The sequence below is a fragment of the Ananas comosus genome, linkage group 11 (genome assembly GCF_001540865.1).
Source record: "Ananas comosus cultivar F153 linkage group 11, ASM154086v1, whole genome shotgun sequence".
NCBI classification, from domain to species: Eukaryota; Viridiplantae; Streptophyta; class Magnoliopsida; order Poales; family Bromeliaceae; genus Ananas; species Ananas comosus.
The window spans coordinates 2,570,616-2,598,083 of NC_033631.1; the positions used below are offsets into that span (position 1 = coordinate 2,570,616).

Below are 27,468 nucleotides of genomic sequence, written 5' to 3' on the forward strand. Positions count from 1 at the left end.
ATTTTTAAATTTAGATTTATATTTTTAAATTTTAAATTTTATATTTTAAATTTCATTTAAATTTTAAATTTAAATTTTAAATTTTAAATTTTTTAATTTTTTTAATTAAAATATCAAAATTTAAATTTTGTAACAATTTTTTAATTTAAAAATTTTAATTTTAATTTATATTTAAATTTAGATTTTAAATTATTTTAAATTAAAATTTAATAAAAATATTAATATATGCAAGCATCAAAAAAATTTGTCAAACACCTTTTCAAAATCACTTCAGAAAATTCGCTTTTATCTAAACTCTGCCAAACGTTCTACAGCTTTGAACCAAAATCACTTCTCTAGACCAAAATCACTTTTTCAGAAATCACTTTTTCAGAAGCTAGGCCAAACGGGCCCTTATTCTTCCTTGGAAGGTTGTTCACGCTAAGTATGTCTATCTAGGGTTTTTATCTATGTGTATATGTGTTGGGGAGAGGCATAGTGTTAGGAATCCGCCGCTTACACTAATACCAGATTTTCTTTGATACTAGTTTGTTATGATAAAAGTGGAAAAGATTTAGTTCGTCGGGCGCGAAAATGCCAAGAGAGAATCGAGAAAGAGAGAAAAAAAAATAAAGCACACATATATATCCGTGGTTCGGCCGCTGGCCTATATCCATGGGCGAAGACACATTGGAGATCTTCATTATATTAAAGTGGTGTACAAAATATGCCTCTCTCATAAAACCAAGTCCCAAAAATACATCCATACTCTCTCTCATCTGCCGCACCAAATCAATGGAATAAAAGGCATATTTATAATAGTGGCTAAATCCTAATACAATTAGGAATACAAATCTACTATGATCAGGAATAATCTCAATTAGATTAGGCATAATCTAAACTTAACTTAATGGGATAACCAAAACAGAATAGGTTTGGAAAACCTTGCGCTTCCAGAATTCGAGTCATCTAACAGGTGGCGTGTTTTATTATGAAGTGTGAGTACTACTTTGTTTAAGTGGCTGGTTTACCCTATATGCCATTTTTTTTTCAACTCCAATCTTGATCTACTACTTTTTCTAGCATTTGTTCCATTACTTGTGTTTTACAGCTTAGATCTGGTCTTATTTGTGAAGGTTCTTGAATGCAATGGACATGGCTTACGCTGCTGCTGATGTTGTCGTTTCAAGAGCTGGTGCAATGACTTGCACTGAGATATTGGCCACTGGGAAACCGTCAATTCTGGTACTAAGAAAACTATCCCATTCTATTGTTTAGACATTGTATTCGTAATTCCCTATCTAATAAAATTAAGCCATATTATTGTTTAGACATCATATTCTTAGCTCCTATCTGTTCTTGTGTTATTAAGGAAACATAATGCATAACAGCACAAGCATTTTATACTTATTCTCCACTTTAAGTTTGAATTCCTGTTATGGAAAGCAATAGAACTAAAATTTCTTTATAAAATAAGTGGAATTTTCGATATTCTTGTATGCAGATACTATTTATAACCCTCCCCATTGATGGGAAAAAGATATATAGGCCATAAATCATGTAGTTAGGTTTGGAGATGAAAAATTTAGAGGTCCATTTTTGGCTAGCACTGTGTATATTTCAGAATTCTCTACTCATTTAGAGTGTTGCTTTTAACTAGTCAGAAAATGTTAATATACCAAGTCATCTTTATCATGATTTTTTTCTCTTCGATTTCCTAGGCCTAAATTTTATGAAGTACCCTTTCTCTTCAAAGGGAAAAAATCCAGTTTGTACATTATACATTCTTATGTGTTGAGCCTAGACGTGAGGGGGAGTGTTGAATATAAATATTAAAAACACTGTTCGTTGACAGCTAAAGCTTTTAGAGAAAAATGGTTGTTTCACATAATTCAACATTATGTACTGCCAATTAGATATTTTGTTGAAGCATTTTTAAATATTATTTTTGCATACATTGAGAATTATGCAATATTTCTATTGTTAAGTCATAGCTTCTTGATCATTTAACTAGATCTTCATTCTGAAGGATGTTTTAACTGTGGGGAAATTTAGGGAGTGGCAGTAGCCCATAATCACTGCAACATCAACTATGTTCGTCCTTATGTTGAGTCCCTATAACTCAGATTAAATGTGCAACCCAATTGTGCATACATATCACTGAACTTATGTTTTATTTAAAATCACTCTCATAATATAAGTAAAACAAATAAAAGCAGCGCGTTGAAGGAATATTTAGCTAGTTGATATCTGTATTTGAACAAATTTTTCTAAAAACTAATGTTGGACATTTCACGAAGAACCCTTAAACTAATTCTGCAAAGTTTGTATCAAACATTGCATTACGAAGCCCTAGATGCTTGCTGGGTCAGATGACAGTACTCAAATTCTAATACTTGTCTGTGTCCAAATCATCATTCCTAAGATGTGCTTTTAGCATTTGGAGCCTTCATTCTCTCATCTTGTATGTTCATAGATAATTTAATACGCACATTGTATTTAGCAAACCTTTACATCTGTATTCTTACATCTTCTCTTTTTAACTACTACTTGTCTTATTATAGATTCCCTCGCCTACAGCTACGGATGATCATCAAACAAAAAATGCATATATTATGGCAGAAGTAGCTGGATCAAAGGTCTTAACAGAAGATGAGCTTGATTCAAGTAGTCTTGCAACTGCAATTGATGAAATTTTAGGTAAGTTAGAAGTCTTCTTTTTATATCTGTGTGCTTTTAGGCTAGCAAGCTACAAAACTACCAGTCTTCTTTCCATAAGAATAGAAGGAATTAGTAGATCATGTTATCAAACTAAATATTGGTATATCAATCACAGACTTTGTACTTGGTGCCAAAATTTATTGGTTTCTTTTTTTAAATTTACCATCAGTACGCATATATTTAGATATTCCTCTTTTATCAAATTAGATGTTTGACTTGTTATATGCAACCGCGATGAATAACTAGTACATTCATTCAAATTGCAAGCTTTTAATGGAATCTATAACCTATATTAGCAGACTAATTTTCCGTAGGTTCCCCCAAGCAAGGTTGATGTCATTGAGAATTCATGCAGAGCTTGAATTAGGAGCTTTTTTTTTCCAGATCTCCTAAAATGGTTTGTAAAATACCAGGGGCATGTCAAAAGGTCCGAAAAGGAAGTCGAGAATCTAGAGTTATTACTTCTCTTTCTTTTCTTGAGAGGTTAGACTATCTTAAACTTTACCTAGGTTACATGGACAAAGACACAAGACACGACATGACTCAAACTCAACGACTTGGCAACTCCAAAAGAAATAGGACACGGACACGGACACGGAAAGGACACAGTTAATAATAATAGTATTTTAATATAATAATGCACATTTATCATGTATAAAACATCAAATTAGTGAAAATATTGCTACATTTCTCATACAAATGAAGGAATATATATTTCTTATTCATAGTTCATCTATTTAGTGAAAGGAAAGAAGTTTTTCACTATCCACATTTAATCTATATCCTCCAAATGAATTTGTGTATGGTCCCCAAAAGGCCAAAATGTTTACTACCTCCTAACTTATATGCCCAAAAAAGAGCAAAATAAAATGTGTATTATTATCTATTTTAGTGTGATGAAGCTTCAACATCTTCATCATCATCACCATTGACATCATCGGTAAGCGTAAACTTCTCCAACTCTGAACCATTGAGTGAAAGATTAGCCAACTCAAAATACTGATGTCATCAAAAGAGTAGAAACTATTATTAGTGATATTTTACATATTAGTGTCTCCTTGATGTTGTAACTTTCTTCCTGACAAAAGATGCAAGTTGGTATGAAGTATGAACAAATACTAGATCTTCTGCATGTTATGGTGCTAAGTTTTCTTCTCAAAGGAATAAATTCTCCAATTCCTCTCACAACAAAGAGGAGGAACTAGGGTGTCTGAATAATTTGAGAGCAAGAGTTTGTATAGTAGGTGCATGTACACTATGAATAAGCGATCATGACTTGGCATCTAGTACTTCTTTATCATGGAGAGACTTATCACACCTGGACCTAATTTTTCAAATCCGGAACCTGACAACTGGCCACATACTTAGAAAATATTTTTCCCTAAGCATGAAAGGCCAAATACAAAGTTCCTTTTACATATACTTTCATAAAACAAAATATAAAACTCTTCAAAGTAAAACTACCATATGCTTCAAAACAAAATAAAATAAATCGTTCAAATAAAAATATATTCAAAGTCCTCTATGTCCTTAAACTAATGTCACATCCTCTACCGTAACCATTCTTCCTGACTTCCTACCTGATACTGTCAAAAACCCTTTGTAAGTGAACATTCTTCAAGATTTATGACCATCAAACAGTAATGAGATAAACAAAATAATTAGCGGAATAGTATTATGCGTCATATAAATACAAGGAATAGTATTATACTATTATGCACTTTGTCGTATGCATAATTTATTCTTATATTCACAAGTAACCATATAACATCCACAAATTGTCATATTCACATTTTCAATTATTTTCTCATTGTTTCTCATTCCTGAGGCTCCTGTCCCAGAACGAATTAGTTCCCATTTCCCGAGGCTCGTCTCCCAAAGCAATCTTCTTTTTTTTGAGTTAATTCCCAAAGGCGCATACACTCTCTAGAGATCCCAACTCCCGAAGGAGAAATAATTTTCATTGCCCATATCCTCTATAGAGTTCCCAAGATTCATTTTTTTGAGTGTAGTAGTTCTCATTCCTGAGCCTCTTTTTCCAGAGCAAACTCCTATCCCGAAGCGAGATTGAATGACAACTCCTCAGTGTAGATGCCACACTCCAGTACAGAAGCCCAACCAAGAGAGCGACAGATCCATTGCACGGACAAAGTCTTCTCCCATACGTGCAATGTGTCGGGTCAAAACAGCCTCTACAACAATTTTATAATTTGCATAATACAAAGAAAAACTCTTCGAGTGAGTCACTTACGCTACTTACCTATTTTAAACACAGTTGGATACCAAAATTTTAATAATTACAAATTCTTCTACTTATCATAAACCTTTCTTAGCTTCTTTAAAATCATACTAATCACATAAAGTTTAATTAAATTATATATTCCAATATTCATTCCAAAACTAGCATTTTTAAAGTTTTAATACTTAATTCTTTAACTTCTAAAATACTACTAACAAAATTCAGAGCTATTTAGATTCTAGCTATTTTCTTGCTTTCTCACCATCTGGTCCGCTACCACTATCTAAAGCATTACCTATATAAAAAGAAATGGAAGAGGGGTGAAAACTTTATATAGTAGTTTTTAGTAGGTACAACTACAAAAAGAGCTGATATGTACTCACTAGGTCCAATTACAGGTATAATAGAAACAAGCAAAAGTAACTGTATAAGTGATGACAATAGAAATTAGATAAATAGTGAAATGGATAGTAACTATTCAAAGAATACTATGCCTCTACTACCATTACAAGTTATGTCACGCGCCGAGCTACAGGGGAAGCCTCCGGGTACACCAACAGTTTGTCGTATGTAGTAGGACGCACCCTGCGTATACGAAGCGTCTACAACTAACCTGTCCAAAATATGTAACATAAGTGTATATATATAAAACATGTATCAGCGTCTAAGTACCACTATACAAATATAGCTATTACTGTACATAGATCATCCATACAACTCCAAAATAATATACAACTCTGTCGGCCTCCTCTGGCTCAATATGTGCAGTCAGCTATATAGATATACATCAGGTGGTCCTCCTCTAGCATATATCTGGGTAGGATATGCTATCTAGCTCGCGATCTTTCTACCTCGATCGGTTGCCGGCATTGAGGGCTCTAAAATAAAAACAATAAGGGTGAAAACTGCTGAAAAATCGTTTCTAGTGGGTACAGTCGACGATAGCGACGACCTACACCACTAGGTATATCAGAGTTTCAATAGTAAAAACTGAACTGAATAAATAATGATATACTGAACTGGAATAAACAATTGCTATTATCAACTGCTATTATGCCTCTACAACTAAATATTGGAAATTGTAAATCAGGTATCATATGCATCAAACTGAAATAATTGATAATGATAACCAATGCCATATTACCCATTCGCATTGACCGACTTAACAAGTCCGGTCAAGCCTGTGCTGTCTCATGTCCAGCCCCCACCTATTGTGGTTCGCTACCATGTAGCTCACTGTCACAATTGTCTCACTAGGCTAACCTCCGAAAGGCCATTGGCAGGGTAAGACCCCAACCGAGTATTAATATTAATATCATATCACATACGCTGTCAAGCTCAATTTGACTTTGCAGACTATAGTCATATTTGATGATCAACAAGTCATAATCATACTATGATGATCAACGAGTCATAATCATACTATCATGTGCCCCCTTGGCTCTTTCATATCATATCTCACCGTCTTTTATAGTTTATTTGCCCTTTCGCATTTTTTTTCAATTTTCCACGTCCTGTGCTTCCTGGCACCTTTTTACATTTTCTCACATATTGCAACACATAAATATGAACGCAGAAAAATTGGTCTCAAAAGATAGAATACAGCTCAAATATGTTGACAGTGTACTCAACGAAGTAATGAATTCAATTCAACCATGATCTCTCTATCACAGTCAAAGTAGATGTTACAGTATTGCTATCATGATCATAATTATACCAATAAGATCATCTACATTTCACAAGAATATGCGACATGTAGACAGTGATTAGTTCGCCGATTTCGGTGTGACAAAATACCCATCTAGTAGACGCTGCAAAGAAGGCAAAGAGGGTACGCTTGACACCCCTCAACAGCACCACCAACACTAGCAACAAAAATCCAACATACTCAACTCTTGATCATACAACCATGATACTCAATTACCAACTGTTATACTACAATTAATTATACTCTTGCTTTCAATCTTTAAACACATCTGTCACTTACCTCAAATCCAATATACTCTCCTGCTCACTCGACAGTAACAATCCGCAGCTGCGTATGCTCCTTAGATCACCAACAAGAACAGGGATCAACTTCTGGGCCCTCCTAATAAGAGCCCTAAACTTAGTTAGGAGGAGAAAGATAGGAGAAAGTAAAGAAGAAAAGGCTGGTTAGTTGGTAGATGAAGAAAGAGATTTATAGGTCTATAACAATGGCAAAAGAGCCCTCAAACAATCCACAGATGCCCCTCAGTCCAGAACAAGATTCGGGCGCCCGGAACCATATTCAGGCGTCCGATTCCTCATAGTTCAATGGTTTCAGGCGTCCCCTGTTGCAATCGACCACCCAAAAATTACGAAGCACTTCTAGCTCAGCCTTTCGGGCGTTTGAAAACTCACGTAGTGACTCACCAGCTCACTGCTTGCTGCCTTTCACAACCTTATCCTCAAACTTTCTGGCAGCTACAGTGCCTCCGGGCGTTTGCAACCTCGTGTGAGCACTGATTTCACCCTTTCGGACCAACTTGCAACACATATGGGTGTCTGAAACCTCCACTTGAATATTTCAGGTGTCCAGTCCACCATCTAGATCATCCGAATCCATCTATCTCCTCAACTGAATTTTTGCGTGCCTACAAAGTCTTCCAGGCGTCCGGTAATACTCTGAAACCCAACTTTCAGTGTAATTCACTTCTAAGTTCCGTTTCCGCATCAATTTTGATCCAAAGCGAATTCAACGCAACCCAAAGATCTCCAGAAGTGCTAATCAGCATCGCATATTGCGACCTTGCTAGTTTGCAAAGGTCTAGTATATTACAAGTTATCTGTCTCAAGAGTATGAAAAACTAAAGTTTAAGATATTTTGCATCAATTATCCTGACATCGACAAATATTATGATTATTAATCTAATCTTATTAGCCTACCATTAGGACTCAGCCTTAGAGATATAAACCATTCCACTATGGAGGGAAGCACCGTATTTAGGGTTGTAGTCTCTTTCTAAGAACAACATATATCTTACTTAAGATGGAAACTCACGGTTGCGAACCTTGCCTAAAAGTAACACCCCAGGGCTGAAGTACTCGGTGCTGCGAACCTTGTATAGGAACAATAGCTCTATGCATGTGTTCGAAGCTTCTAAACAACTTTTGTTTCCAGTGATTTTCTATAGTACAACACATATCTGATGAGGAGCTAACAATATGATGCGGTCAATTTAGCATTAGAGTTCATGGAAAAGCATGATTCAACCAAGTTGATTCGAAAATCCCGTTGAGTTCGGCAATTTTTACTATCGGCACGGAAAATCTATAAACGGCCATAACTTTTCGCTCTGGGGTTCATTTTCAGCGTGCAACCCCAATTTGGAGAACACTTTTTGAGATCTACGTATCGAATGGCAAAGCCGTATCGGTCGAGTTTGGGACTCAAATTCAACTGTTTAGGCTTTCTTTTTTGTATTTTTAAGTTATTTTTGGAAAGTCTTGTATTTTTTCTATTTTGAGTCTGGTTATTTGGTTATTTCTAATCAATTTAGGTTTAGAGATATATTAGAATTTGAAGATATATATTAGAATTTGTTATCTTCAGTCATAATAGGATTCGAATATCCGACCCTATATATACGTGGCGTTCGGGTAATATAACTAGTTTTTAGAGTTGATTAATAATTTTTTTCCTATTTGTTGAAGAATTGTGTTCTTCGTGTATCTCTCTCTTTCCGTTCTTATGCTTCTTCCCTCTCAAAGCTGCTTTGACTTGTGTCACTATTTCTTTTATAACGCAACGTTTCATTGACACCAACTAGCATGCTTACTTTAGAAAACAACAAAGAAAGAAATAACACATAAAGAGCATAAACTATCAATAGAATACATGCTTTTCGGCATAATGAATTGAGAATATAGAGCCAGAGTAAAAGAATTATAACAAAGAACTAAGATATGGATTATGCTGAAAAGAAAATTATTAGATATATTGAGAGATCAAAGCACCATTAGGATTAGCTTACCCAACCTCAATTAGAGTAGTCCTCACTAGTTTGCGATTTTGAGGTGTCTTGTTAGTTCTCCAAAACATACATAATTCAGTGTCTTGTTACTTCTCCAAAACCTACATAATTCATGTTCCTAGTTAAGTATTCTAACTAGTTGTATTGGATTCATTTTTCATATTATTCTAGATTGAACAACTACCTTAAAAGTTTTAAGTCCTTACTACTTGCTAAAATGAGAATTTTATCATTCATTAATTTTTCATGATTTGAGGTATATACAAACCCTTCATGCATAATAAATAGTCATTTCCATGAATTTCATACAAACACGCTTTAAATCTAAATTTTGAAGCTTAGAATATCAATTCTAACAAAATAATATTTGCAGGAAACATCAAATCCAAAAATAACTAGATAATTACCACTAATCTTAACCTTAAAAATGAGGAAAGTTTTTCATTGTAATTACCTCCTTAAATACCTGTTTCAAATCACCTAACATACGAAAACTCCAAAACTTGAAAATTTACCCTCTTGGCTCAATCAAATTTTCATAGAGTTTCAAGATCATCTGGCCTATTAAAATAATTATTCTTTCATTTTTATTTACTCTGATTAACTGGTTAAGAGATCCCATCATCAGGTTGTCACAGAATATTAGAGTCTTAGAATCATGACTAGCTCCTATAAACATTGTAGGAATTTTCAGAGATTGTTTCACCTATAAGCTTCTCATGCTAAAATTCAATTACTACCGAGTTTATGCAACCCTGATTGGTCATAAATAAATAATAAAGTCTAAATTAGAACTGGATACTGCAGTAGAACATTCTAGCTATCAAACTATGTGATTTGTTCGCGAGCTTGTAAACTGACTGCTTTTTCTAGTGGCGTGTTTGCGCTACCCTTTCTCTCATTGCAAGGAAAACTCTCAAGTGGAAACTAATCTTAGAAACTGTACAGGAGACAAGAATCTAATGGCAGAGATGTCTGAGAAGGCACTAAGTGTGGCACGGCCGAATGCATCTGTTGAAATTGCTCGATGCATTCTATCCCTTGTCAACAAGCCCACTCCAAAGTGATGAGCTGAAAAATCTCTTGAAAAAGGGTTAAATTTATTCCAATAGCTTCTTTGCTATAGTTGCTCATTTAATTACATTTGTTGTTGTTTTATATGAGGAAATTTTCATGTGGTTCTGGAGCACGGGAAGTAGGGTAGGAACTAGAATAATTTATGTTAAGCTGTTAAAGCATCTAGCTTTTGTGATTTTGGTCTCTGTTAGATGTGCTGGACAACTATGCATGTTGGGTAACACATGTAAGATGTATCTACTGTTAGTGAGAAAATGTCTTTTTGAGAATCAGATATTTCAGTAAATTCCAGAATGTAGCAATTCATTGAAGTCCTATTGCTGAATGTTTACCATTTGTGGAAACTGATGCAAGTAGAAACAAGAGAAAGAAGTGAAATCAGAAGCACCGTTAACACGGCTTGTTCTTTACTGTTAAGAAACGACAGTTAAGAGGTAAGATTCTGCTGCAATCTATAATTCATTGTCTTTTGACTGTTGGGTTCTTCCTTATTCGTCCGAACAACTAGTTAGGATGAATGTCTATGAATGTTATTTGAAGTGCTTGTAATTCCTTATGCCAAAAATGATCTCCTCCAACACCACAAGCAAATATTACGACTAAGAGAAGGGAAAAGAACACATGTTCCACCCTATTATTCGTATACGAAACATATGTATCTGCATGTATTTAATTCAGTTCGTTAATACATGTTGAATATATTTAAGAGGTGGACTTGTATTGGTAATTAGAGAATATGTTGCTTGCATGTGATATTGTGAGACAAAGTGTTAGATAATTTGTTGTAGGTGTTTCTGATGTTTTAGATGATACAACTAGGTATATGAATCTCTCAGTGATCAAGGTCAGAATAATTGACTCATAATATGTTCCAGATTATGACAATGATTGGAATGTATTTTTAATAAATTTTTTTCTTTGTTCGAGTATATAATAATTTTTGGATGATAAAAATCTGTTAAGAAACAACAGTTATCGAATATATAATAATTTTTGGATGATAAAAATCTGTTAAGAAACAACAGTTAAGAGGTAAGATTCTGCTGCAATCTATAATTCATTGTCTTTTGACTGTTGGGTTCTTCCTTATTCGTCCGAACAACTAGTTAGGATGAATATGTCTATGAATGTTATTTGAAGTGCTTATAATTCCTTATGCCAAAAATGATCTCCTCCAACACCACAAGCAAATATTACGACTAAGAGAAGGGAAAAGAACACATGTTCCACCCTATTATTCGTATACGAAACATATGTATCTGCATGTATTTAATTCAGTTCGTTAATACATGTTGAATATATTTAAGAGGTGGACTTGTACTGGTAATTGGAGAATATGTTGCTTGCATGTGATATTGTGAGACAAAGTGTTAGATAATTTGTTGTAGGTGTTGCAGATGTTTTAGATGATACAACTAGATATATAAATCTCTCAGTGATCAAGGTCAGAATAATTGACTCATAATATGTTCCAGATATGACAGTGATTGGAATGTATGTTTAATAAATTTTTTTCTTTGTTTGAGTATATAATAATTTGTGGATGATAAAAAATTTGTTAAGAAACAACAGTTAAGAGGTAAGATTCTGCTGCAATCTATAATTCATTGTTTTTTGACTGTTGGGTTTTTCTTATTCATCCAAACAACTAGTTAGGATGAATGTCGATGAATGTTATTTGAAGTGCTTGTAATTCCTTATGCCAAAAATGATCTCCTCCAACACCACAAGCAAATATTACGACTAAGAGAAGGGAAAAGAACACATGTTCCACCCTATTATTCGTATACGAAACATATGTATCTGCATGTATTTAATTCAGTTCGTTAATACATGTTGAATATATTTAAGAGGTGGACTTGTACTGGTAATTGGAGAATATGTTGCTTGCATGTGATATTGTGAGACAAAGTGTTAGATAATTTGTTGTAGGTGTTGCAGATGTTTTAGATGATACAACTAGATATATAAATCTCTCAGTGATCAAGGTCAGAATAATTGACTCATAATATGTTCCAGATATGACAGTGATTGGAATGTATGTTTAATAAATTTTTTTCTTTGTTTGAGTATATAATAATTTGTGGATGATAAAAAATTTGTTAAGAAACAACAGTTAAGAGGTAAGATTCTGCTGCAATCTATAATTCATTGTTTTTTGACTGTTGGGTTTTTCTTATTCATCCAAACAACTAGTTAGGATGAATGTCGATGAATGTTATTTGAAGTGCTTGTAATTCCTTATGCCAAAAGTGATCTCCTCCAACACCACAAGCAAATATTTTTTTTTTTTTTTTTTTTTGAGAGATAGGTAGCACGCTACCCGCTTCGTTTTATTTCATTTAGAATAAACTTAGCTAGAAATGTGAATCAACTAGGATTTGAACTTGGGACCTCGGGTACCAACCACCAAGCCCTTTGCCACTTGCTCTAGGGATGGTTGGTCACCACAAGCAAATATTACGACAAAGAGAAGGGAAAAGAACACATGTTTCACCCTATTAGTCTTATACGAAGCACATGTATTTGCATGAATTTAATTCAGTTCATTAGACCTCTGCAGTTTAAGCTTTAATACATGTTAAATATATTTCAGAGGTGGATTTGTATTGGTAATTAGAGAAAATGCTGCTTGTATGTGATATTCTGAGACAAAGTGTTAGACAATTTGTTGCAGATGTTGCAGGAGTTGCAGAAGTTTTAGATGATACAACTATATATATAAGTTAGGGCTTTAAATGTCTCAGTGATCAAAATAATGGACTCATAATATGTTGCAGATTATGAGGGTGATTGCAATGTTTTTCAATAATTTGTATTTTTCTTTATTCGCTAGAATATATAGTTATTTTTGGATGATAAAAAAATGTTGATTTGGTGTTTGATAATCTTTGCATTTTAACTAGTGCGGTCTATGGTTAGCATGGTGGACCTGGTTGAGTTCTTGCATCCCTAACCAAAATTACAGTGGCTACAAAAAAGCACCAATACACTGGAAGTGCTTGTGTGTGTGAAATGTGAAATGTGTGTTTCTGTGTAAAAAATGTGTGTTCTTATCTCCACATCATTCTCTCTTCCTTCTCAGTTGCACCCCTGAGAAGTAACTGTGTGTTGCGTGTGCGCACGTGCGCATGTGTGTGTTTAATGAAGATGCTTGTAGGACACAACTCTTATCTGCATGCATTCAGAGAAGGCTTTTCGGCTGTTTCGACGTCAAAATAGCTGCGAAAATGCACTTGGGACCTATTTGAATGCTTTGTGTTCAGCACCTCTTGTTGGTTTACGGAGGAGGGTATGTTGTACTTGTTTGATTGGAAAGTATGAAAAGATCATGTCTACAACTGCATTGTATATGCAATACATAAACCCTTGTTCTTCAAATGTGACTAATCTCCTTGTGGGTGAAACATACTTCAAGCTCCTTGAACACACTGTTATTATTTAGGATTCATCTTTTACTCCTTAAAGGAAATTTAGTATGTCTGGAGAAATCGGTTAAACTTGGTTACTATTCAATGATTGGATTTGATTAAATTCAACAATTCCGGTATCTTGGAGATTCTCTGAATTTTGAAGGAATGGCCTATTTGTTTTTTGGGATCTTATAGAGATTGAACTCGTGGCTTCGAGAAAGTCGTCAACATCGGTGACAGCGTAGTCACGAGTTTATCTGAACTTTCACTCACAACTGTACAGAGATCGGCCTTTCGACTTTTGTTGGATGTTGGGCGAAGTCGAGTTTACGAAACTCCCCGGTTTCTCACTTTCCGACTTACCGGCTTTCAAATAGGGCCAAATTGACCAAGGAAAAATTCACTTCGAAACAAACAGTTTCCGAGAACATGTGCTGGTCTCTTGATAGGTATGATACCTGGAGCCCAACGTTGGATTTGACCTGCGCATCAAGGAAGATCATGCGACTGAATAGTCAAATTTATCTTGAAATAACTAAATAGTCAGATTTAATTTTGTAAATCATAGAGTAGCAAAGTGAAAATGCGCCCTACTAGAGGGGTGCGCATTGAAGTTTATCCTGAAACTTATTAATTATTGGTAAGAAAAATTTAATTTTTTGTAAAATTTGGATAATTTAAAATCATGTCAAAGTTTAGATGGTTGGAAAGTTTGCTCATCCCCGAGAATAGGTGGGCCTATTTTAGTTTAGCTAATACACTGAACTGCTAGAGTGGATACCTATTATTAATTATCAACAGTTTTTTCTTTTTTTTTTTAAGAGAAAGATAGTATATTGCTCGTTTCGGTTTTTTTTTTATTTTTTATTTTTTTATTTTTTTTATTAAGACACGAACTTAATTGAAAATGTAAAGTAATTAGGCTTTGAGGCTGGGTCTCGGGCTATCAACCATTGAGCCATTTGTCACTTGCTAAGTTGTACTTTTCATCCCCAAACTATGAGCCACGTGATACTTTGATTCTCAAACTTTATTTTATTGTAATTTCTAACTTGAACTTTTTATACATTTGTAATTGAATCTTATCATGATATTTGTTTGCTGAATGCTGATATGCCGTTGATGTGGCAATAATATAGCATTTTTATTATTCTTATATCTTTTTTTGAGAAATAGATAGCACGCTACTCGTTTCGTTTATTTCATTTAGAAATAAACTTAGCTAGAAATGTGAATCAACTAGAATTCGAACTTCGGTCTCGGGTACCAACCACCAAGCCCTTTGCCACTTGCTCTAGGGACGGTCGGTTATAATTCTTATATCATCAACTATAATAATATTATATTATTGTCATATTAGCGACACATTATAATTTAGTCAATTAAATTATAGTCTGAAACTTAATTACAATAATTTATAAAATTTGAGAAAAAAATTATAGTGAGTCATAGTTTGAGGACCATCTAACCAAAAATATATTTATCAACAGTACCTTTGGCTCTGAACAAAAGGAAAAGGACATCTGGGGAAAAGTGCTCAAAGGTGTCAGTGAGGTCCTGTGAAGTTGTGGAAAAGAAAAAGAAACAAGCAGCAGAAAAACCCAGTAACTCTACAGGTTACATAGCACAGGTTTGTACCAGTATACAGTGGAGGATCTCTAGATTTTAGTGCATCTTTTCTGGGGTTTTTATCATGTGTGAAATTATTCCACTCAAGGAAATTACTGCTTGGTTCCTCCTTTTTGATTGGTGAATTAGGACAAAAATTTTAGGGATAATTATCTGTATACTCTTCATACATTTAAAAATATCCGATTTATTCTTTTTTTTTTCTAAAATATTTCTCATATGTTCCACCGTTATTGTAAAATACTCCATACAGTTATCTTCTATTAAGTTAACTTGCATTAAACGTGAGTTAAATATCTACCACAGTTAAAAAAAATTAAAATACCAATTTTGCCCTTAATTTAAGGGTAAATAAGAAATGTTGGTGACGGTAGACAGGTATATTTGAAAGACCAAAAGACAAAATATTTTTTGTGTCCTTGACTTTAAGGGGAAATAAGAAAAGTAAGTGATGGTGGAAGGGTATATTTGAAAGGGCAAAATAGTAATTTTATAGAGATAATAGGGTTCATTAACAGATTTTAACTCTAAGGGTATATTAGAAAGAGGTTGGAACGTAAAAAAGATATTTTCAATATTAGCCTTCTAAGAGGGGTAAATTAGAAATTTTGACTGAAAGATACTAAAGAATAATGAGAAGCTCCGAGGGAGGTGATTCTAGTTAAAGAAAGATCCAAAAGAATTTGTAAAGCGCAATCAAGATACATGTTCAAATTTTGCTCGAACATTTGCTCTCTCTACATATATGTGTGTGTGTGTGAATTGAGCTGAAATACTATTAATAGTATTTGAACTCTTTTGCTATTCAGTTTTTAACCTTTGGATAAAAAATTGTAGCGTTAGGATGATAGTTGTCCCCTAGAGTTTAGTGGTGGTTCCTCTAGGTTGAGTGGGTGGTTGGTTGAACAGTATAATTTAAAGGGTGGAATTGATTAAAGTGTAGATTACACGCCCAAATAGTCTCATATCGGATAGACGTCAAGGTCTAAATAGGAGAGTTTGTAACACCCCAATAATTCCACATCGGATGGAAAAGAGGTTCTGATTTGGTATATAAGAGATCTCCATGCTAGTAATAATAATTGGACTTAAGCATTTTGGGTTTGGTGGTTTGGGCTTAATGAGTTATTATTACTAGTAGGTCAGGTCGTTACAATTAGTATCTGAGTCGAAAGTGTGAGAGCTAAGTGCTATATGGGGCAAAGGGTGCTACACTAACGGGTTTGGTGGGTCACATTGCCTGGTAATTCTAGTTTGCATCTATGATCTGGTTTGGACCTTAAGAGGACGTTAGAGTCTAAACATGGGGAGTTTGTAATGTCCCAATAGTTATAGTCCCACATTGGCTGGGAATATGATTCTGATTAGAATATATGAGGCCTACAAGTTAATAATAACGACTGGACTTAAGTATTTTGGGCTACTGGTTTGGACCCAACAAGTTATTATTGCTAGCAGATCAAGTCGTTACAATTGGTATTAGAGCCGAATATTAGCCAGAAGTGTGAGAGCTAAGTGCTATGCGGGACAAAGTGTTATACCAACAGGTTTGGTGGGAGCCACCTCTTGAACCAGTAGGAGCCTCCCTCTTGAACCCGTAGGAGCCACCTTTAGAATCTCACATCGTCTGATCTGTATATCTAAGTTTGGACCTGATGAGGACGTCAATGTCTAAATATGGAGAGTTTGTAATGCACCAATAGTCCCACATTGAGGGTCTAAATAGGAGGAGTTTGTAACGCTTCAGTAGTCTCACGTCGGATGGGAAAGAGATTCTAATTTGGTATATAAGAGGCCTTCGCGCTAGTAATAATAACTAGGTTTAAACATTTTGGACCAGGTGGTTTGGACCTAACGAATTATTATTACTAGTGGGTCAGGTCATTACAGTAGATTTAATGGCTAAAAAATCGATAATAAAAAGTCCAAATATTATTAATAATATTTTAGCTCAACTCTCTCTCTCTCTCTCTATATATATATATATATAGAATTTCCATAAGAAGATTGCATTGGACACATGCATATATAGAAATCATGTATAAAAATGGTTGCATGCTATGGTACTATTTGATTTGATTTTTGAAATTAGTGCATGATATAATTTGAAATGTTATACTTATACCAACTGGGAGGATTTTAGGTTCAAGAGGAATAATATGTTAGAAACTTTATAAGAAACTAGATCGTACCTTCTGCCATGATTTCGATTTCTGTACCCGATTTGTAAGCGGCAATCCTTACTCGTGGTTCGTCCTCGTTCGTGATCTGCAAGAAGACGGGACGTTTCGAGTCTAATTCCCTTATCCCCGGAGATGGAGCCGTCACAGACAATTGGATTAGGGTTAGACCGGGACTCCCGTATGTTACATATTTATATATAACATAATGTAAGGATGTTAAATCACGTCCGTCCATCAAGGACGTGTCCAGATACATCATAACCGTAAGATCTAAAATATCTTTATAGATCGACTTAAATAAATTGACCGTATCTTTATGGATCGCCTTGAATATATCACGTGGGCCACATCCAACATGATAATCTATTTCTCAACTAATTTTCGAACTTTGCACACTATTGCATTATTGTTATGCAATTTGTGTAATTGCTGTAAATTTATGTTGTGTTTTTTGATAATTTTCTGTGCGTTTTTTTTTTTATTTTTATGTTTGTTCAATCAAGTATGGTTTCAACTAAAGAAAATAGGCCAATTTGCATAAAAAATCTATTAGTTTTGAGCTTTTGTAAAAGTAGGCCGCCTTTTTAGATTTTGCAGATTCGAGCCGAATTTTCAAAAAATTGATCAAAATACCCTTATTCCTTTTTCTCTCTCCTCTTTTTTTTTTTCTTTTGGTCCGGATTTTTAAAAAACTGATCTTTATATTTTTTTTTTTTTTTTCTTTCTCTCCGAAGAGGGCGGCAGAGGTGGAGATGGAGGCGGAGGCAGCCAGCCTCGTCTCTGTCTCGTGCGTCCTCGCCCTCGGCCTCGCTCGTACACCTTCCCTCCGCCTTTTTCGCCTTCAACCCTGCCGAGGCCGCCCCTCGATCCTCCTTTTTTTTTTTTTCCTCCGACCCTCCTCCACCGCCTCCCCAGCTCTTTACAATAGTAAAGAGGGCAGCGTCACGTCCTTTTCCTCTCCTTTTTTTTCTCTCGTTCTTTTTTTTATCTTTGATCCCCCTCTATCGCCTTCGTGACCCTTCGCGACGGTAACGAGGATAGCGCCATATCCTCTTCCTTCGCTTTCGCAGACGCAGGTACCGATGCTGGTGTCGGAGAAGGAGACTCGAAACGAGTACGGGTGAGAGCGATGCAAAGAAAAAATATATAAAAAATAAAAAAATAAAAGAATAAAGAATAAAATATAAGAAAAAATAGTTTTTTCTACAAGAAAAACAAAATATCAAAGAGAAAAGAAGAAGAAGATGAATTTGCACCATTTCAGGAGAATGTTACAGTATTTTAGGAAAACGTTGTACTATTTTTGAAAAAATTTATACTCTTTGAGAAAAAAACATACTTTTTTTAAATGAAAGTTGCTCTATTTGAACGAAAGTTACACTTTTTGACTAAAAATTATACTATTTGGTCAAGAATTACACTATTTCTCCTCCTCCTCTTTCTGGTCACCTAGTGTAATTTTCGGCCAAATAGTGCAATTTTTGTTAAAAGAGTACAACTTTCGTTTAAATAGTACAATTTTCATTTAAAAAAGTATATTTTTTCTCTCAAAAGGTATAAATTTTCTAAAAAATAGTATTTTCATTTAAAAAAGTATATTTTTTCTCTCGAAAGGTATAAATTTTTTAAAAAATAGTGTAACGTTTTAATAAAATAGTGCAACATTCCCCTGAAATAGTGTAAATTCATCATCTTTTTCTTTTTTCTTTGATTCTTCATTTTTCTTGTAGAAAAACTATTTTTTATATTTTATTATTTATTCTTTTTATTTTTTTTTACTTTCTTGTCACGCTATCAAGTCCCTTTTGAAAGGCAATTCGAAATCAGGCTATCTTTATAAATCCGAGTAAGCGAAAAGCTGTCTCTTTTTTTTTTGAAATCTGGACCCCAAAGAAGCGCAACAAACCCGCCACAAATATAAGAAATTTTCGAAAACAAACGGCCAGAGTCTTCCTTATATTTGCACGGCGTAGCACATAATACAATTGAACAACCCGATCTTCATTCACGCACACAACAAAAAGATGTATAAGGATCAACTCATTTCAACACACAGCTAGATGTCCTTAGTAACATCCATTCCACATTCATCCTAGTAGAGCAAGTGGCAAAGGGCTTGGTGGTTGGTACCCGAGGTCCTAAGTTCGAATCCTACTTGATTCACATTTCTAACTAAGTTTATATCTAATAAAATAAACGAAGCGGATAGCGTGCTACCTATCTCTCAAAAGAAAAAAATAATGAATAACATCCACCGATAATCACCAAAGGAGCTAATGGTATGAATAACTGCTACTGCAAGGGAAGATAGAGAAAAGACCATGCATCAACTGCAATTGATAGCACAAGTATACCAAATTTATACTGCCGTGTTAGTTTAGGGACCTCAGGCAAACCACAACCGTTCTGTCTGGCATATAACCTTAACAAATGGCCACTGGGCTCATGGGTTGGCAACCAACCACTTTTTCGAAAAAAAACACCCTCCTGCAGGGGATCAGTCTGCTGGTGTTCGTGAAATGCTGTCGAGCTGTGGCGATCGATGTGAATATGATCAATAGCCAATCGTCAGTGAATAGCCGACAATCACTGCCCCTCGGGGTATACCGACCAATAGGTCATCGAACTATAAGGGAACATGAGTACTGACCACGCAAGTCAACTAGGATGGAACAACTCAACATCTTCTCAAGTATATACAAGTACCGACTACTCAAGTCAACTAGGATGGAACAACTCAATATCCTCTCAAGTATGTAAGTACCGACCACTCAAGTCAACTAGAAAGTACGAGGTCAACAACGACAGGAGCATAAAGGAATCGACCACTCTGGTAAACTAGGGTGTATCCACGAAAATAGACCTCTCAGGTCAAAAACGACAAGAGTATAGGGGAACCGACCACTCTGCTCAACTGAAAAGTGTGAGATCAATGGCACTATAAGTATATAGGCACCGACTACTCAGGTCAATAGGAAAATAAATGCAAGTGTCACTACCGCTCTATTTCTATGTCATGAGAAATGGGAGAGTATACTGAGTAGAGTAAGGGTCGAAGTCATGTGGTGAAGAGCTCAAATATTGAATATGTATAAGTGTAAGCAGTAAAAAATAGGGATGACGGGAACATCAGCGAGCGTACACTACTGAACTGACTTCGGATCGAAGTACTCACCTGTGTATGTTGTCGTGTCTAGCTCCTGCGAGGTGAGGGACGCCGACCGGACCACGACTGGTCCACCGAGTCAGGATCAAATCCACATGATTCAAAACATATCGCTTACAAACCCAAAACGGCCTGCGAAATCGGTTTTCCAAAACTTATCCCGGAACTCGCCGGGAGTCTCGAAAATGCACCGGGATGCCCCCTGGGCCCACGTAACATCCCTAAAAGCACCAACTCACACCGGGAGTCACCCGCTGTCCAAAAACACACCTATTTGGGTGTTCGGACAGCAAATACAAGTTTCGAAGTCAACTTGGTCGTTGCCGATTCATCAGATTTGAATTGTTTTACACCGTTAAATTCACAAACGCATCACATCGCTATGTTGAGCTCTTTTGGGTTGAAAGTTTGGCCGACAGGTGCAACCTTGGCGGTCTAAGGCCTTAACTATTTCTCCATCCTGAGAATGACTTGGAAATCCTCTAAGGGTACCGACATGAACTTGGCTTTCACCCCACCATGAGTCGACACCAACAAGCACCTCCCTCGCAAGACTCAATAATCTGAGCCTCCGAGCTCCTCGCTGTTATCTGACTCTCATCCATGCATAGTGTAAGTTTGAACCACCCGGCTTCACCAGTCGCAAAGAATTAGTAGCCAAATAATATCGAAAATTTATGAAATTTAGTTTCCAAATACTTTTAATAGTGTAGATCAAATCTAACGGAGTCAATTGTCGATTTGGAAGCCACATCATTGAAAACAATTTGGTACCACGGAGACTTCCGTGCTACCGATAATATAATAGTCTAGCGCTCTCTCTGTCTATTTCTATATATATATATATATATATATATATATATATATATATATATATCAACAATATCTCCAGCTCTAAACGAAAGGAAAAAGACAGCAAACACCTGGGAGAAAGTGCTCCTGGTCACAAGATACAGGCGTCAGTGAGGCCCTGTAAAGTTGTGGAAAAGGAAAAAAAATAAAATAAAATAAAACAAACAAACAACAACAGCAGCAGCAAAAACCTGACAAAACCAACAACTGCTGCACCATAAATTAGCACAACCAACTCTATTGGTCACACAGAACTGGAAACAATGCCACAGTTCATAGGAGAGGACCTCTATTACATTTATTATTATTATTATTATTATTATTATTATTATTTTCTGGGTGGGGTTTCACCATGTGTGAACCTATTCTACTCAAAGAAATTACAGCTGAGGTCCCCCCACGTCAGATGGGTAAATTTTAGCAGGGCCAAGAGTGGATCTGATTCGGATCCAGATTTCAGATAATATATTGTGTTCGTATACAGACCCGGTTTCTGATAAGACATCTGAATTCGGACCCACCCGTTGGACCCGATATTTAGTTAGATTTTAGAAAAATTTATAGATAAGAAATCAAAGTATAATATATGTGAAAAAACAAATTCAGAAATATTTCAAGTTATAGGGAGCAATTGGAAATATTAGTCTTGTACAAGGACTAACCATACAGTTACTCCCTTAGGATCCAACGGCTGCAATGGTGCCACGCAAGTGGAGCCCACAGCTAGTCTGATGGTGGAGAGAATTATCATGGGTGGCCCAGCAGGTTAGGCTGGATTCATCACTTTGTGAATTGTCTCGTACATGCAGAGAACTAGCGATGCAAATGGATTTGAGTTGATAGAGCTCCTATATATCTTGAACATGCTCCGATCTGCAAAGAAAATAGAGTGGGTGGTGGGAGGATTTTTCTTCTTTTACTTCATTCCGATTCATCAAAAATCCATTAAAAATCTGCTTCCACTCCAAACTACACCGATTAATGGACGGGCAAATAAGAGCAAAAAAATAGAATAAAAATCAATCGGTCCTAAATCCGCCACGGCCGGCCAAAAAAAAAGACCCCCCCTCTCTCAGATTCGCCTCGTTTGCATCCCTACATAGAAACTGTAGCACAAGTACTATGCTTCAGTGTAGTTGCAGAATAAGTGGAGTATAAGTCTGTTGAACAAAGGTAGTTTTTATGGGCTAAATTATAAAAATTCCCAATGCCTTGTAGCTTATGTTCTCTGTTGAATATAAAATATATAAACATTAGTCTCTAATAGCTTAAGTGCTTAAGTTTTTATAGAATAACGATTATTTTATATAATTTAACATAGTACCAAAATAATATATTTTGAATTCGAGTTCCACTAGACTACTAGCGTTATTGTATTAGAAATTATGTCAATTTACATGCTACATTTTGTCTCCAATTCAAATAAATCTAAATTTGAGATAACTATTGCATTAGTCTGTAAAATTTTGTAGAAACAAATATGCAGATGGTATTAGTTAACTCGTTTAAGTAAAATTGGCCTTTGTTAATTCATTTTAGTAAAATACCAAAATTTGACAACTAAATTTAGTAACTATTCTATATCTTTTGGTCTATTCAAGGAGAAAGTCTATTATGTAGCAACATGACATCATCTATAACTAGCGAATCGCATCTCTCTTTTAGAGAAAAAAGTATAATAAAAATATTTTTTTTAAAAAAATCAATGATAAGATAGATGAACCCTAGGAAAGCAATTAAATTAGTTGGAGAACACCACATCAGTAATGAGACGGCTGTATTCTAAACCTTTTTTGATTCAACACATTAGCAAAGTACAAGGCAAAAATTAGCATAAATTTTAATGTAGGGAGGTACTTAAGATATTGCCTAAAGTGCATGAGAGATTTTTATAATTTAGTCTAATAATAAAGGCTAAAAGGGTACACCCAAGATAAAATTGGTGCCAGAGCTGCCAACTACCAAAGCTAAACTAGATTTCTATGGCCTATAATTGAATGGCTAACAAAAGAAGCCCTAGAAAGGCAAGACAAATCATACTTCAACAGCCTTTTGCTGCATGATGTAATAATCACCATAAAGTTCTGTTCCCCACCATCCAACTCAAAAGCACTACCATGGTATGCAAATTCAAGATGCTCACATTATGAGACATGGCCTGTTCTCAGATAAAATGAAAAAAAAGTAAATTAAAGGGCACAGAAATTCTCCTGTTCATACATAATGCAATGTACCTTGTGGTTCTGTTCATACAGAGCAAAATTCAGCAGCAGTAGATAATTTTTCTGAAAATGAAACAGGTTACAACCACAATTAGCAATAATATTCACTCAGATGAAACAAAAAAGGAGGAAAAAAGGAAAGAGTTATGGCCATATTTCATATGTTTCAACCATACTAAGTAATCCAACATTAGTAGATTAAAATTTCACTGAAACTGATTTTGTTTCAGAATACAACACTGAACAGACCAAAACATCAGTTACTAAAATTTTCTATGGCTCGGCTTCGAAGTGATAACATAGAACACGGAAGAGAACAAGACATAATAAGTTCAGCAGCAAAACCATCAATATTTCACATTTACCATGTTCAATTGAACATACAAACAGTGAAAACATTAGATACATTATATATAAAGCAGCATCCCAAACAAATACAAAACTAACACTGTTAATATAAAACATTAGATCTTCCTCTATTTATTGAGCTAAGGAAGAAAAGGGCTCGATATTCTTTGAGCTCATCAAGCTTCATTACTGTTCTCCTCTTTTGGCTTGCTTACGTTCGATGATGAATTTCTTTGGGTTGGAGAATGTCCTTTTATGGACAATTTTCTTCGGCATATCGATTAGAAAATGAGGCAACTCCCGTACAACCAAGAACCACGATCCTTTGTCCGCAAAGTACTTCTAGCGTGAATTCATTAGCCTGTCCAATGTATCGACAACATGCCTCATAGTCGGTCTTCTTTCTGGATTAGCTTGAACACAAGCCAAAGCGATTTTAAGCACCGCAATCATCTCGTCTTCTCTATCGACTTCTCTACTAAGGGATGGATCTAAGACATCAGCAAGTGGTTTCTTCTCCTCGATACAAGATTGTACCCATCGAACTAAATCTATTTCTAGGGTTTCCAATAGAACAACCGGTGACCTACCGGAGATCATCTCAAGTAAAATCACCCCGTAGGAATATACATCCCACTTTTGGGAAGGTTTTAACGTTTTCAATGCTTCCGGCGCTTGATAAAATGATCCTTTGCTCACAAGAGGACTAACTGAGATATCGGATTGTTGGGTCGGAGTCTTTTCTGCAGCCATTCTATCTGATTGCAAGAACGGCGATCCTCCTGCTATGTTGGCGAGACGGCCGAGGCCAAAATCGGAAATATATGGCTCCATGTCCATTCCGAGAAGTACATTGTTGGGTCGGAGATCACCGTGAACGTACTTCTTCGGGCTAAATTCATGCAGAAATGCTAAGCCCCTGGCTATTCCTTGCATGATTTTTAGTCGAACGTCCCACAATAGCGGTGTAAATGCAATAACTCCGGCTTTCCCTGAAGATAAGTACGTAATCACAAACAAATAAAATGATGTTAAGCTAACATAAATTGTTTAAGACATCACAGTTTCCTCTACACACACACATGCACATTTCCATGATAAGATAGATATCCACAATTTTCTCTGAAATAAACAATTTTATGCATTTTTCTCAAAATAACATAATTTTATGATGTATTATTACTCGATCAAATTACTCAAGAAATTAGATTGACCGCGACCTGAATTTCGACAAGAGGTTGCTTGCTTCAGACATGCACACATTTTCCTCTATATTATCTGATTGAGCATAACTGATATTACAATAAAGCTTTTGTTTTTTGCATTATTTTCTCCCAGGAAACACATTATAGTAGCAGAAACTACGATAAGACCGGTAACATTTAATCATGTAAACAGAATTGGCAGTTTAAGCACTTACCATGAATTGCAGCAGTGAGATTTCCATTAGGAATGTAGTCATAAATTAGCAACTTCTCGTCGACCGACCAATAATAAGCTCTCAAAGTAACAATATTAGGATGCCGCACTTTCCCAATGGCTTCGACTTCCGTCTGAAACTCCTTGAACCTCTGTAACCCTCCTTCACCAAGCCTCCTCACTGCTAACGTCACACCGTCCTCCATCACCACCTTGTACACGATTCCTATCCCGCTTTTCCCCAACACGAAAGCCGAAGCCTTCAAAAGCTCATCTAAATCGAATCTCACGTGCCGATCCAACGGCACTAAATCGTATTGCTCGATGTCCTCCGACGGGGTCTCCGATTCTTCCTTCCTGAAGCAATTACAATCCTTTCTACACTTTGTACCCTTATCGGAGTTCCCACCCTCTTCGTTCTCTCTAGAAGAAATCGCCCTCCAATAACAATAAAAGAATAGCAACGCTATAAGACCGATTCCGATCACATCACTCACGACTATCGCAACCACCGCATTTCTACTCAACCCTTTCGTACGACCACTTCCGGTCAAATTGGCACTGGCTTCGACCCCGGAAGGCGAGTAATTGCTAGGTAGAAACGGATTGGACGACGGGACATCAGAAGAGCAAGGGTTCTTCAATGGAGGGCCGCAAAGGCCCGGATTCCCGATAAAGGCGGTCGGACCTCTATTCTCCAGAGCCCCATTTTGCGGTATCGGTCCGCTGAGATTGTTATAAGTAAGGTCTATGTAGACCTTCTCTGGCAAATTCCCGAGGCTTGGGGGGATCGAACCGGAGAAGAGATTATGCGAAAGATCGACCGTGCCCTGGAGGCTCGAGAGGTTACCGATATCGCTCGGGATCGGGCCGGTGAACTGATTGTAAGAAAGATCAAGTTTCTCCAATGCAAGCAATGAGCTCCCGAAACCATCGGGCAACGAGTTGGTGAAGTTGTTGTGGCTCAAAACTAGGGTTTTGAGCCTCTTGCATTGGATCAATGAGTAGGGCAAAGAGCCATCGAGGAGATTATGTGAAAGGTCGAGGATTTGGAGGTAAGCGAGGTTGCCGATCTCCGGCGGGAGGGGCCCATAGAGGGAATTGCCATAAAGGACCAAGCTTTGGAGCCCCACGGCGGCGAACAAGCCGGAAGGAACGGGGCCGAAGAGCCGATTGGTCCTTAGGTTGAGGTGCCTGAGTGAAGTGAGGGAGCCAAGAGAGGAGGGGAGGGAACCCACAAGCCTCTTCTTGGGCAAGCTCAGGGAGACAACTAGGGCACTGATGCAGGTGACCCCATTCCATGAGCATGGGTTTGGGTCAGAGGAGTTCCAGTTCAAGAGGGAGTTTCCTGGGTCCTCTCTAATGGAGGTTTTGAAGGTGAGAAGAGCAAACCCTTCACCATTCAGAGCATGGGAAGGTGGAGCAAGAACAAGAACAGATGGAATCTTTCAGGAGGCTTACCTCTGCTGGAGAGATTTGTGAGGAAATGGGGGAGGGTTGGGTTTTGGAGGAGGATGAGAGAAATGTTTAGAGAGAGAGAGAGAGAGAGAGAGAGAGAGAGAGAGAGTNAACAACACTAGTAAGCTCCAAAATGTAGCAGAAACAAAGAAAGATGGAATCTTTCAGGAGGCTTACCTCTGCTGGAGAGATTTGTGAGGAAATGGGGGAGGGTTGGGTTTTGGAGGAGGATGAGAGAAATGTTTAGAGAGAGAGAGAGAGAGAGAGAATGGGGAAGAGGGAAAAAGGAACAGGGAAAAGTTGGAGAGAACTCCACTAAGGGGATTAAAAAAAAAAAAAAAAAAAAACACACACACCATATGGATAGAAGTGTCTGCACACAAAGCCCTATTCTTAATGTTGAGTTGTTCTCAATCAGGTGAGTATAAGGATAGGGATGGGTAGGGATGCAAACGAAGCGGATCTGAAAGGAAGGCGAGAGACTCCTGTTTCGCCTCATGCTCAACAAATTATTATATGGGTAAACTTCAAATATCACCTATGTGGTTTCGTATTTTCTTACTTTAATACCATGTGGTTTAAAGTGTATCAAGTTAGTATTCTGTGGTTTCATTTTTATCTTTTTGTCGGCTTTTTCGTTAATATTTTGTTAAATTATATACAAAAAAATATAAGATACCCCATCTAGATTTATCGAATATTCACTTTGGTACTCTTTAGTTTTAACTTTGTCACTGATTTAACAAAAAAAATTAATGAAATCGATA

The 27,468-nt window shown here is 36.3% G+C and overlaps 2 protein-coding genes across 2 annotated transcripts in view; one reads left to right on the top strand and one right to left on the bottom strand.

The window, feature by feature from the left end:
• Positions 1-10,322, top strand: part of LOC109717560 (UDP-N-acetylglucosamine--N-acetylmuramyl-(pentapeptide) pyrophosphoryl-undecaprenol N-acetylglucosamine transferase) — a 25,216-nt gene extending 14,894 nt beyond the window's left edge. Inside the window, exons 3-5 of the mRNA XM_020243408.1 lie at positions 1,116-1,224; positions 2,544-2,679; positions 9,883-10,322. Of these exons, the coding sequence (XP_020098997.1) occupies positions 1,116-1,224; positions 2,544-2,679; positions 9,883-10,001 (364 nt within the window). The 3' untranslated portion in view covers positions 10,002-10,322. The remainder of the gene's footprint in view (positions 1-1,115; positions 1,225-2,543; positions 2,680-9,882) is intronic.
• LOC109717617 (receptor protein kinase-like protein ZAR1) lies at positions 23,786-27,028 on the bottom strand (the record flags this gene model as incomplete). The annotated part of the gene is given in 3 exon segments (XM_020243477.1): positions 23,786-24,816; positions 25,245-26,680; positions 26,813-27,028. Coding segments are annotated over 2 exon segments (2,086 nt in total), but the record flags the coding sequence as incomplete, so codon positions are not given.